Source organism: Oryza sativa, chromosome 3 (assembly GCF_034140825.1).
Source record: "Oryza sativa Japonica Group chromosome 3, ASM3414082v1".
NCBI classification, from domain to species: domain Eukaryota; kingdom Viridiplantae; phylum Streptophyta; class Magnoliopsida; order Poales; family Poaceae; genus Oryza; species Oryza sativa.
Window position 1 is genome coordinate 10,493,650 of NC_089037.1, and position 13,218 is coordinate 10,506,867.

At 49.9% G+C, this 13,218-nt stretch overlaps 2 protein-coding genes across 2 annotated transcripts; both read left to right on the forward strand.

The window, feature by feature from the left end:
* The first annotated feature begins 419 nt into the window (after positions 1–419).
* Positions 420–3,350, forward strand: LOC4332551 (laccase-3-like). Its single transcript, XM_015773527.3, has 4 exons — positions 420–671; positions 779–1,175; positions 1,281–1,409; positions 1,923–3,350. Exons 1-4 carry the CDS (start codon positions 549–551, stop codon positions 3,164–3,166), a joined length of 1,893 nt encoding a protein of 630 aa, XP_015629013.1. The 5' UTR covers positions 420–548; the 3' UTR covers positions 3,167–3,350.
* Positions 3,351–9,393: 6,043 nt separating this feature from the next.
* LOC9266180 (uncharacterized) lies at positions 9,394–10,606 on the forward strand. The gene has a single exon (XM_015774567.3). It carries the CDS (start codon positions 9,579–9,581, stop codon positions 10,113–10,115), a length of 537 nt encoding a protein of 178 aa, XP_015630053.1. The 5' UTR covers positions 9,394–9,578; the 3' UTR covers positions 10,116–10,606.
* The last annotated feature ends 2,612 nt before the right edge of the window (positions 10,607–13,218 follow it).

The window sequence follows — 13,218 nt, forward strand, 5'->3', positions numbered from 1 at the left end:
TTTAACAACATTGTGATTTCAGTGGTAGGCTACTGTGTAATTTAAAAAAAAAAGAAACGTTTGACAGATGGAGATAAACCTACCTAGCCTTTCACTTCAGAAGAAACCACTTTCTGTTGTGTTCACGGTCTACCTTCTCGATTCACCGCGCTTATGCGGCCACTGCACAAAACAAAGTAACTGCCAGAACAAGAAGTCAAAAAAGATTGGGCACGGTGAACTGATTTCTTCAAGAATCTTATACATACATAGTCTGATAGTCCAGTGGGTGCAACAACTCCCCATCAGCATTGCGAAATGCGAACCAGAGCTGCTAATAGCTAGAACGCGTGCTCGGCGGCGACCACCTTAAAGGAAAGGGGAAAAAAAACAGCCGGAGCCAGCCACCGCAACATCTCCGCGGATCAAATCATCGAAACCTAATCTTCCAAACCTCGAACAACCGCACCACCTTCCCGCCTGAGCCACCCCTACATATACGCTCGTCTCGCCGTCGCAACCTCGTCACCTAGGCAAACTCCAGCCTGCAACCAAAGCATCGGAGAGCAATGGCGACGACGACGAGAGGGCCGGTGACAATGAGGCTCTGCTTCTTCTCTGCCGCTGCTCTTTTCCTTCTCTGCTTCCTCGTCCCGGCCGCCGTCGCCGAGGAGCGCTTCTACGAGTTCGTGGTACGTGATGATCTCGTTCTTGCATTGCGGTGAACAGTTAACATAATCTTGCCTAAGATTTTATCCTGAGCTTGCTGCAACTGCGATGGCGTTCTTTTTTACAACAGGTCCAGGAGACGCTAGTGAAGAGGCTGTGCAATACGCAGAAGATCATCACGGTGAACGGGCAGTTCCCCGGGCCGACGATCGAGGTGTACGACGGCGACACGGTGGCGATCAGGGCCGTGAACATGGCGAGGTACAACGTGACGCTGCACTGGCACGGCCTCCGCCAGCTGCGGAACGGGTGGGCGGACGGCCCGGAGTTCGTGACGCAGTGCCCCATCCGCCCAGGCGGCAGCTACACCTACCGCTTCGCCATCCAGGGGCAGGAGGGCACCCTGTGGTGGCACGCGCACAGCTCGTGGCTCCGCGCCACCGTCCACGGCGCCCTCCTCATCCGCCCTCGCCCCGGCGTCCCCTACCCTTTCCCCAAGCCCCACTCCGAGTTCCCCATCATACTAGGTATAGTACATTTTTTTTTTGTCTTTACGATTACACGGAAGACGCACACGCGCACGAGGGATCGTTTGTACGGTGTTGATGTGGGTTGGTTTTGTTTGTTCGCAGCGGAGTGGTGGAGGAGGGACCCGATCGCGGTGCTGAGGCAGTCCATGATCACCGGCGCGCCGCCGAACGTGTCCGACGCGATCCTCATCAATGGCCAGCCGGGGGATTTCCTTGAGTGCTCCGCCCAAGGTGAGTGGTTACTTGTTGGTTCTTCTCGTTCAGGAGATTGTTTCTGCGGTTGTTACGAAAAAAATTGTGCATGTCTTTTTCTTTTTTCTTAACTTCTTGAGTTACTCTGCCAGAAGTGGAACATCTTCAAATTTGGAGTGTGTTTTAAGAAACTAGTTCGTGGAAGGTGAATTATCTGACACTGCACGTTCTTGTGCCAAGTTCCTGATTTGGTTAAACCGACCAAGGCAACTTTTGGTTTGGAAAAAAGCATTCCTACTGTTGTGTATAGCATAGGTCGTAGAGATGAGCGTTGCATTGTTTTGTTTAGATGCTTGCAACGTGACAAAATGAAGAGACAAAGATTCAGGTAACGAATCAAAAAAATATTAAAAAATGAAGAAAGATAAAAAAAAATATCTTGACCAATCTGTTGTGAGAATAACGTCACTCCCGTTTTGACTTGCAAGTGATTCATGATTTTGCCTGTAAACTATAGTCGTTTGCTTACCATGCATGCGGTCGCCGTGACAGAGACGAGCATCATCCCGGTGGCCGCCGGCGAGACGACCCTGCTGCGCATCATCAACGCGGCCATGAACACCGAGCTCTTCGTCTCCCTCGCCGGCCACAAGATGACCGTGGTCGCCGCCGACGCCATGTACACCAAGCCGTTCGAGACCACCGTCGTCCTCCTCGGCCCCGGCCAGACCACCGACGTCCTCGTCACCGCCCACGCCGCCCCGGGGCGCTACTACCTCGCCGCCCGCGCCTACGCCTCCGCACAGGGCGTCCCCTTCGACAACACCACCGCCACCGCCATCTTCCAGTACAAGGGCGGCGCCGGCTGCCCCACTACAGCCGGCGGCGCAGGTGCCGCCGGCGCCGTTGCTGGCGCTGGCGTAGGCGCAGGAGCTGCCGGTGGCGCCGGCGCCGTCGCTGGCACTGGCGCTGGCGCTGGCACGTTCAACGGGTCGCTCGGCCGGTCGAAGTACTCCGGCGGCAACCCTGGGCGAGCCGGGCCGGCGCCAATGCTGCCGTACCTGCCGGCGTACAACGACACGAACACGGCCACGGCGTTCTCGAACAGCATCCGGAGCCCGGCGCCGGTGAAGGTGCCCGGGCCGGTGACCCAGGAGGTGTTCACCACGGTGGGGTTCGGCCTCTTCAACTGCATGCCCGGCCCGTTCTGCCAGGGACCCAACAACACCCGGTTCGGCGCGAGCATGAACAACGTGTCGTTCCAGCTCCCCAACACCGTCTCCCTCCTGCAGGCGCACTACCACCACATCCCCGGCGTGTTCACCGACGACTTCCCGCCGATGCCACCCGTGTTCTTCGACTTCACCTCCCAGAACGTCCCCCGCGCGCTGTGGCAGCCGGTGAAGGGCACCAAGCTGTACCGCGTCAGGTACGGCGCGGTGGTGCAGATCGTCTTCCAGGACACCGGCATCTTCGCCGCCGAGGAGCATCCCATGCACATCCACGGCTACCACTTCTACGTGCTCGCCACGGGGTTCGGCAACTACGACCCGGTGAGGGACGCCCACAAGTTCAACCTCGTCGACCCGCCCAGCCGGAACACCATCGGCGTGCCCGTCGGCGGGTGGGCCGTCGTGCGGTTCGTGGCGGACAACCCCGGGGTGTGGCTGGTGCACTGCCACATCGACGCGCATCTCACCGGCGGGCTGGGCATGGCGCTGCTGGTGGAGGACGGCGAGGCGGAGCTGGAGGCCACCATGGCGCCGCCGCTGGACCTGCCGTTGTGCGCCCTGTAGAGAAGAACTTTTCGTTTCTTTGGGTTTGTGTAGTTGTGTACGTACGTACGTGGTGGCGATTTGAGGAGGGCTGTGTGCATTGTACGTGTCGATGGTACACCCTGTGTGTTTGCGTTTAGAATTTGGCATATTGTATTTTGGATTTCGATTTGAATTTGCAAAGAGAACGGAGGGTTTCTACTAATTATGGGTCGCTTTTTTTTTTTCTTTTGTAGTACACACTGTGCGCTCTTGGAAGTACTAAATGGGCTTAAACTGGTTTAAACGATGGTGTGTTCTCGGGCCAATCAGGCTGGCCTATATTATAATGGGCCTCCACTATCATTTCAACCTTTTTTCAAGAAGGAAAAAGTCTATTTTAGTCCCTAGCTGTTTATATCCCTCTTGCTATCTAAGCAAGTAAGCATGGAGTTAAAATTAGCCAATTTTGATAGTTAAAGAAGCCATTATATTTGGTTTTACGGTAAAGACATAGTACGAATTAGAATCGGGCAATAGTTGAGGGAATTAGAATAGACTTTTAACCCGCCAATTCAGCTTAGAATGATGTTATTTTATCCCCTAAAATGAAATGGAGAAAATGGTACCGACAAAAGATATGTATATGAAAAACATGGAACTCTCAATGCTGACGAGTGACAACCATGAAACAAAAATATGATAAGAAGTACGGCCGCGAAATATGTAGTGGAGAGGGACATTATTGTTTATACTTGAGACTGCGCTAGTTGAACAGTTTGAATTGGTACCCTTTAATCACACCTAAACCGACAATTCACGGACCTACGCATTCTAAGTACTGGTACCCTCTAATCATTGGACAATCTGATCTGATTTAGTAGTGATGAAGTGAAGCCAACATGTTTTTCCTGCCATTATCAAGACTTTGAACCTTATCAATGGACATCGACGAACTCCAAAAGATATCTTTCTCAACGTGAACTGAATATAACTCAACTAATTAGGTTCCACATTATCCATCTAGATTCAAGTGACACGGGTGCTCGTATTTATGGTTTATTTTTTTAGTGACTAGTCAAGTGCCTATGTGTTGCAACGGGAAAAAATACGAAAAACTTGAGTATGTATATAGAGAGAGGGCATGATCGACAAACTATCAAGTAGGATGACAAGTGGAAGGAGAGATTGAGTGGTTATTCTACGGCAAGGGAAGCGAATATGCTAGAACGAGAGAGGATGAAACTTTGTTAGAGATTAAAAAAAACTGAATTTCTATCATAATTAGCCGATTATGCACATAATAAACAAAACTTTCAATATTTTTATGTTTTTTCATATGGTACATACATCAATTTCTAGTGCACTTGAAGAGTTTTAGCCACTTCAAGAGTTTTTGGTTTCCCCACTGAGGCAAGCTGGTCACGCTGGCTGTTCAGTACGCATATAAAAAGAGAATCAGAGACCGCGTCGATATCTAAAAGTGTGCAACATAAAGAATCGGATACGATTTTAGGCAATCATGGGCAAGGGCGTCGTGGGCCTAATCGCGCGGCCGTGCGGCAAGGAAAATAAATCACATGCGTGAGGGCGCCGCGGGCCCAATCCCAGCGCGTGGCAAGAGGCGAGTGAAAAAGGGACTCAGGCACGCACATCTCTAACAAAAAAAAAGCCGCGCACATGTCGCATGCAATCGCCGCGTGAAAAATGGACCCAACTCAAATACGAATGTTGTAGAAATTAGAAAACCAACTCAAATATGAATGACGTACCGAAATTCTAGTGGAAACATCTTCGATTTTTATAATAGTTAAGATTAAGATTAACTAGGCGACATACTCGTCAACATCGAGACGTTTATGGTAAGCCTATGCCAGCCTATTTGACAATTTCTCGGAGATACTCATATAGCCTCATAGGGGTAATGTATAAATGTATGCGTTCATAGGGGTGAGTGTACACTTGCGTGAATGACTGCATTTATATTGTGTTAAAAAAAAAAGTCTTACACATAATCCTTTCACATAATAATTGTTGTTTTAGGGCTATTTGGAAATTAACATACAAATTGTATTGGAACTCAACAGGAAATAATTCGTTTTGTTTTAAATGAATTTCCATTAAAAATAACATATTAAAATTAAACACTATAAACTTACCTTTTATTATTCGCATCGGTTTTTTACCAATCTAAATGTTGAAAAAGACGATATATTAAAATTCTATAGGTGTGATTGGAAGTTATGGCCTGAGTATGAGCATTGCGTCACTACTTAATACTCTAAGCCCACACACCTTCCACACCGTGATTTAAGTATTGAAATCGCAATTAACTATGGAGCTGGCAATGGCATTGCCCCATACAAGCACTGCAACTTCAATGGGGGAGGAAAGAGAGCCCCAAAGCATGGAGGGCTGTCAATAGCATGTCGCGGGCTTCCGGGCCGCCCGATCAAGATCCGACGGCTGAGGTCGCTCCGTTCCGGGTCCCCGAAAGTGCACCGGCGGTTAGCTGCCTTGAGGTGCTTGTTCTTTTGCAATGCATTCATGCATGGTGGGATCGACATGTACAAGTATTCCCAATTGCATGTGTTCTCTCTTTATGTTCTTAATGATCAGCTAGCTGCTAGCTGCTTGTGGTGTCTCTATGATTATCCTTGATTAGCTTGTGTTAGGCTGTCACTTGGAGCTAGCCGAAGGCCACAATCCTATATATGTAGGAAGTATGATTGTGCTTTCATATGATCATGTCCTAGAAAAGAATTATAATCCGGCCCTATATATCTCAGCTTTAGGGGTTGGTCACACTAGTCACTAGCAAGATAAGCATGAATATATAATTAACATGTACATTTCTACACATGCGAGGGTTAGATTTATCTTGAGCTTCTTTCAAATTATAAATTGTACTTTGGGGCACATCCTTACCAAAGTTTGCTTATATCAAATCTTTTTCACTTTGAATTAGATATTGTTGCCAAATGTTACGCTTTGGACCATGTGGCCCACATGTCACTCAAAGCACTTTGAACCAGATGATTAGCATGTCAATAAGACCGTGCGACCCAGAGGTCAATGAGATTAATCACCTTTATTGTCCATGTGTCACTTGTATGCATGTGGGCAACACAACATTTAACAATAATAACTTGTCCAAAGTGAAAAGAAACTGTTTAAAGATGGTTTGAATTGAAACTTTAATAACAATTAATATCCCAAAGTGCACTTGACTCATTTTTCTAAAAATTTGCAGCTACTACTATATAATTCCTGAGAATTGGTACTATGCACTTAGAACAAGTGGAACATGCCAATCGATTGCTTAAATTTGCTGGCGTGACAAACTAGCTGACCTCCTTAATAGAGAGAAAATAAAAGCTTATATAAGGGAGGAAGTCTATAAAATCTTGCACAAACTCATGTTGAACCCCCAATCTTCGGCCACTTGTGTGTACGACGATCAAGATCAAAATGCAGAATATTTTTTGGGGAGCATCGACATAACAAATTCAAAGAACGCCTTGAGAGAGTAGAGTTCAAGTCAAAGGAAGTTAAAAAAAGAAGCGCCTCAAATCAAAACCCAGAAAAATTCGGACGATAAGGTTGGGTTTGGAAGCTACTTGCTCACCTTTTGATGCGGATTGTGAGATCTCTATGTAGAATGCACACACCCCGAATTATTGGCACAAGAGCTCTCCATGTACGGACAAACGAAACGTAACACACTTATTTTTTGTACTTACATTCAATCAATAAACATGCCAGTTAGGAGTGATATATGGTAACACATTGCCCTTCATTCTACTACTCCTACATAAAACAGAAAACAGAAAATAATTCATGTGTTGCTCATATTAAAGTACCCCCTCTGATGTGATCAAACTTCCAAACTTTATCAAATTGGGTACATGAAAATTATATACATATATATTTTATTTGAAAATTACAACCGCAACATCTTAAGTTTAATGTGGCATATAAATACTTTTTGACTATAAATTAATGGTCACAGTTGCATTTTAATACCACGGCAATGTCCACAACACTACTGTATTAATTTATCCGTGAATGGGAATCAGCTTTAGTGTTCCTCAGAAAAGAAAAAAAAAGTGAGTTGTAGTGTGTGTACTCTTGTACTAGTACGTACACGTTATTATGAAACACAATTTCTACCGTTTTTTTGACAAATTGACCCTTTTCAAAAACTTAATTCGAAACTAACCCCTGCCAAAAACTTCAACCAAAACTAGGCCGTCGGCTCAGCGCCAAGCGCATTGGCGCTGAGGTTGGCCGTGTCAGCGCCAACGGGACTGGCGCTGACATTGTGCCACCGTGGCGGCCGGGCCGATCCCCTAGCTGACGTGGCAGCTACCTCAGCGCCAACCGCTTCGGCGCTGAGGTGCCCAACCTCAGCGCCAAGTAACTTGGCGCTGACCTTGGCTACTTAGAGCCCGGCCGAGGCCGCCCCAGCCAGTTCTTCCTCCGTTTTTTCCCCAGCCGCCCGCCTAGGGTTCGGTCGCCACCGCGTTCTCCTCGCCCAATCTCCCCCAAAAACCTCTCTAATCGAAGGTGATTTGTGCGACATTGAGTTTGGGATCGGAAGAGAAGGTAAACCCCTCTATAAACCCTAAGTTCCCCAAAGTTTTATTGGATATTTTGCATTGTTTTGGTTGTAGACGTGGTTTGATAATAGTTGGCTAAGGATGGATTATTAGATGGATAATATGGGTGGGGATGAAGTGTGGAAGTGGCATATCTTTATCCATTTGGTTGTTATTGATACATTTGACAAAATATATTTGGGATGGATGTTTGGTGATGCACTAGGGTTTGATGGGAGATGGATGTGTGGTGATGGCCTAGGATGTGGGATGGATTTGTGGTGATTGAGAGGGTTTGAAAGGGGTTGATGTGTGGTGAAGGGTAGGTAATTTGTAGGAGTAGAGTTTTTTTTATCAATAATGTGTAGTATTTGAGTAATGTACTTATTTATTGGAAAAATTAGACATGTTGTTAGCTTTTGAAGTATTGGTATTGCAATGGTAATTACATATTATTTTCAAGTAATTAATGTTTATGCATGGGTTTAAAATTGTAGATGGATAGATTGGTCCGGCTTCATTATGGTGGTTGTGTGGTAGATGAAAGTACACATGGAAGCCAATTTGAGGGAATGACAGTTAGACAATTAGTGTTTTTTGCGAAGCCTACCTTTGAGGAGTTAATGTCTCGCATCAAGCATGAATTGGATTGGAATGATGAGTCGGTTGGTATACAAGGGAGATACGATGTGGGCGGCGGTGTCATGTCACATAAATTTATGTTAGACTTGAATGGAGAGATCGAATGGCAAACATATATAGATATAGTATTGGGGTCACATTTCAAATCTCTTGAGGTGTTTGCATGGAAGAAAGATGGTAGGATAGGGAAGAAAGAACTTATAGAATCACCCATTAGCTGTCACGAACTGTCGGAGAGGTGTAGTAGGAAGGAAGAATTGATTGAGGAAGACGTGGAGGGGGGCGAGGGAGTAAATGATATGGCGGATGTGGAGGTCAGGGAAGAGAATGACCCGGTAAGGGAGGAAGTACATGCAGAGGAGAATGTGCCGTTAAGGGAAGAAGTACATGCAGAGGACAACGGGCGTCGTCATAGCATCATGACTAGTAATATGGCCAACAGTCAGCGCCATTATGGCTGGCGCTGAGGTCCCAGCCCGCAAGCCATCCAGCAGGCTTGCTGGTCTGGGCCTTGGGGGTTGCGGCCAAGTCCCACCTCAGCGCCAGGTGGGCTGGCGCTGAGGTCCCAGCCCGCAAGCCATCCAGAAGGCTTGCTGGTCTGGGCCTTGGGGGTTGCGGCCAAGTCCCACCTCAGCGCCAGTCCGGTTGGCGCTGAGGTAGCTGCCACGTCAGTTGGGGATCGGCCCGGCCGCCACGGTGGCACAATGTCAGCGCCAGTCCCGTTGGCGCTGACACGGCCAACGTCAGCGCCAATGTGTTTGGCGCTGAGGCGACGGCCTATTTTTGGTTGAAGTTTTTGGCAGGGGTTAGTTTCGAAATAAGTTTTCCAAAAGGGTCAATTTGTCAAAAAAAAAAAACGGCAATTTCTACTCACCGTGCACATCCAAAGAGTTTAGAGATAACCAACATACTCTAATGATGGTGGCATTTAATTTTTTTTATACATGATGGCTGACCCCTCCGAGGCAGTAGACCACCAGTGCTTCTCCTTTCTTAATTAATCTACTCAAAACTCTGTACACTTGCACTCTGGTTTGCTTAGCTTAGCAACAACTCAAGCTGATTAAGCCCCCCCTATATAAATTAGCCAGTGACACTGAGACATGCCAAAGAGTCTACTGATTTCCAGGGCAGCTAGCTAGTGAGTGAGGCAGTGACTGAGCAGCAGTGCAGCACACTCTAGCTAGCTAGCTTAGCTGAAGACGCAAAACATGGGCAACAGCCTGAGATGCTGCCTGGCCTGCGTCCTCCCCTGCGGCTCCTTCGACGTGGTCCGCATCGTCCACCTCAACGGCCACATCGAGGAGTACGCGCGCCCGGTCACCGCCGGCGAGGTCGTCGCCGCGCACCCGAGCCACGTCCTGAGCCGGCCGTGCTCCCAGGGCGGCGCGCGGCGGATCTTGATCGTTTCGCCCGAGTCTGAGCTCAAGCGCGGGTGCTTCTACTTCCTCGTGCCGGCCTCGTCGGTGCCGGAGAAGAAGATCAAGAGGAAGCCGTCGTCGTCGTCGGCCCCGCCGCGCCCGCGGCCGCAGCAGAAGAAGGCGCCACGGCCGCCGCCGACGCCGGAGACGTCCGTGCTGGCCCGTGATGCGACCGTTGCGGCGAAGAACGGCGGCGACAGCTACCTGGCGGAGGTGCTGGCGGAGGGCAAGGCCACCGGCTGCAAGCGCCGCCGGAGCGTCCGCGCGGCGGTGTGGCGGCCGCACCTCCAGATCATCGCGGAAGAAGAAGACGCCGCCCATGAGTGACACCTGCTCGTGCTGCTGCTGCTACTTTTTTTTTTTTAGTTTTCTTTTTTTCTGTACATACACGGATGATTACTGTAGTTTTGTGCACGGTGCACAGACCGTGCACGCACGACGGAAGATCGAACGGCGCTGCATGGCCCTGATCGTTGTGGCGGGCGATTTCGGCCGTTCGATCACCGAGTTTTGGGTGAGAGACGATCGATGATCTCCCTCTTTGCCCCTCTCGTGCTGTTCTTTCTGATTAGTTTTTCACCCTGACCGCTGCAAGATGCAACTGCTCTCAAAGCAGAGGTAATTGGGAGAATTTGGGTGATTTATACTGGTAACCAAGTGTCAGATCAGGAGGAACAACAAAAGTGAGCGGGGGAAATCAATGTCGTGTAATGTAAACTGAACGGAGCCATGTACTCTGGAGTGTCAAGTCTCAGGGCAGGGCAGAATTGGTTCGTCAGATTGAAACAAAACATGCAGAGTTTTCCGCCGCTTCTTTACCTTTCTTTCCCCTCCGTGTTTCACGGGTTTAGTTTGGAGTAGTACTATGTGTTTGTGCTCTGCCGAAGCAAGTGTAGCTTCTGATTAGTGATGAACTGGCACCACCACTAAACAACTCCTCACGGGAAAGTTAAATAGACACATCGATCCATTCTCAAATTGAAAAAAAATATTCTATTTATTAAATACTATAGGTAACATTACAGTACATAGATGTCAATGAATAATGATCGGTACATCATTATCTACCAGAATGATCAATGTTATACATGTTTACAGCGGGAGACAACTACACTTATACAAACAGAAGCGAAAGACTTGAGTTCGCCATGTCGGTCGAGTTGATCGATCCTGCCGCGTGCCCATGCACCGACTTTGGCCATGGCGACGATCTCTGTCTCCACGTTCTTTGCACCAGCGGCCGCACAGCCACTGCTCGGCGTTTGTGCGTGCAGCTGCGGGCCATCTCCAAGAAGCCTTCTTGATTGTCGCTGTAACGCATGCGCGTCGTGCGCGACGCCGCAGCGGTCATTGTTGGCCTTCTCGGCGACGGGGGATGACGGCGTCCAGACTCCGGGATACCGGTACGCCTGGGGCAGAGCACGTCATCGGCGACCTGTGGTTGCTCTCCCGGTAGACATGCTGCACGCCAACCTCGGCGAAGCAGCCGAGCAAGGTGACGATCTCGTCGTGCAGGGCGGCCGGGATCCGCGTCTGTGTCTCCGCGCCAGTCGCCACGCAGCAGCTGGACGGTCGTCGCCCTCAACCACCAGCCTCTCCATGAAACAGGCGAGAGCGAGACGAGACGTAGGCCGCGGATGAGCGCGCCGCGCGGGCCTCCACCACGTACGCCGATGCTCCAGTGGTCGGTCGTCTCGGCGAAGGCGACCGACGCGGGTCCGCGGATGGCGCCGCCGATGCTCGCACTGCCCGATCCGTCGTGGTACACGGAGCCGTCGAAATTGAGCTTGAACCAGCCTGCACGAGGCGGCTCCCAGTCCCACCGCACCAACAAATTCGTGGACCTGAATTGGGTGGCGCGGGCCAGGCCAGCCGCTTGCCCGCAAAACGGCCCACGGAGAAGGTTATTACGCAGGCGGAATAAGTTCACCAGAGGTCCCTCAACTTAAAGAGCGAGATTTTTTTAGTTTCTTAACCATAAAATCAGAAATGTATACCCCTAAACTCACAAAAACCGTGCACTCAATATCCTATGGTAGTATATATGGGTGGTTTCGCTGACGTGGCATCCTACTCAGAAAAAAATAAAACAAGTACATGGGGCCCACATGTCAGCTGCACATTCACGAGCAGCCGGGCAAATGCGGGCGCGGCGGCCAGTGGTGGAGTGGGCTCGGCGGCGCACGGGGAAGAAGCACGAGAGGGGGAGAGATGGGCGTAGGCGCGGCAGGCGAGAATGGCAAGTGGAGCAGCGGTGGGCGGAGGGGCGGCAGGCGAGTGCGGCGGAGCGGGGCAGAAGCAGGCAAGCTCGGACGGGCTTGCTGGCCGCCCCCCCCTCCCTCCCAAACCGCTCCGCTTGGCACCCGTCAACTGCGACGACGACGAGGAAGATGGTGACGAGGCCGCCGCCGTCCTGCTCGGCATCGTCTGCCGCATCCCATAAGCGTTCGACAGCGCCGACCGCCTCCTCTCCCGCCGCTGCCCTCGCGCCAACCGCCTCCTCTTCTTTTCTCCCGCCGCAGCCGTCGCGCCGGCTGGCCCTCTCCCCCTCTCCCGCCGCCCCCACTCCACTGCCGGCCACCTCTCTCCCCGCCGCCATGCCCACTCGAGAGAATCGGGAGAGAAGAGAAGAGAAAATGAAAAAAAAGGAGATATGTGGGGCCCACACCATTTTCTCTCACTTACATGTGGGCCTCACATATTTATTTTAATTTTTTTTGCTGACTAGGATGCCATGTCAGCGAAACCTGGCAGCTATATTGTCTCGGAACCTTTTTTTAGACGGTTTTACATAGTTTAAGGGTACACATTTCTGTTTTTATGGTTAAAGGATCTCAAAAATCTCGGTGTTAAGTTGGGGGATCTCCGGTGAACTTATCCCTTCCGCAGGCTGGCCTTTTTGGGCTAACGGATCCGCTTGGCCCGTGACCGCGTGCGGGCGCCACTAACCCGCAACCGTAGACACGACAGGGCGGAGGACGGCGGATCACGCACGCCGCACGCGAGCGCGAGGGCGATGCGCCGATGCCTCACCAGTCTCCAGTCTCCCCAAGCCGTCCCGGTCGCCGATGGCGAGAGCCATGGGCAGGTTGACATGATAATTTTCTGTTCTTATCTCGCGCAATCACAAATTCACAAACAGTCACCCCTTTGCTTGGTTCTTCTGGCCTGGATCGAAAAGTTTTCTGTCTTGTTTGATTGATCGCTTGCTGCGATGATAGGAAGGGTTGGAATTCATTACAAAACTCCCGTCCGGGTATGTGGAAATACTGATCCAACTCTAGTTTTTTTTTTCCCTTTCTTTTTTTTACCAGCTGACACTACTACTTATGCTTTTCTGGGAATAGTATTTGGACTCGATGTTGGCCGTTAAACCCCCCATCCAACTGTGACGAGACATACTAGGTTTTCGGAAAACAGGATTATGTTG

Bases quoted from the DNA above. Each gene is read 5' to 3' on its own strand.
- LOC9266180 (XM_015774567.3), top strand. From the start codon at position 9,579: ATGGGCAACAGCCTGAGATGCTGCCTGGCCTGCGTCCTCCCCTGCGGC.
- LOC4332551 (XM_015773527.3), top strand. From the start codon at position 549: ATGGCGACGACGACGAGAGGGCCGGTGACAATGAGGCTCTGCTTCTTC. The intron at 672-778 runs GTACGTGATGAT...TTTTTACAACAG, and splicing joins AGCGCTTCTACGAGTTCGTG to GTCCAGGAGACGCTAGTGAA. The intron at 1,176-1,280 runs GTATAGTACATT...GTTTGTTCGCAG, and splicing joins CGAGTTCCCCATCATACTAG to CGGAGTGGTGGAGGAGGGAC.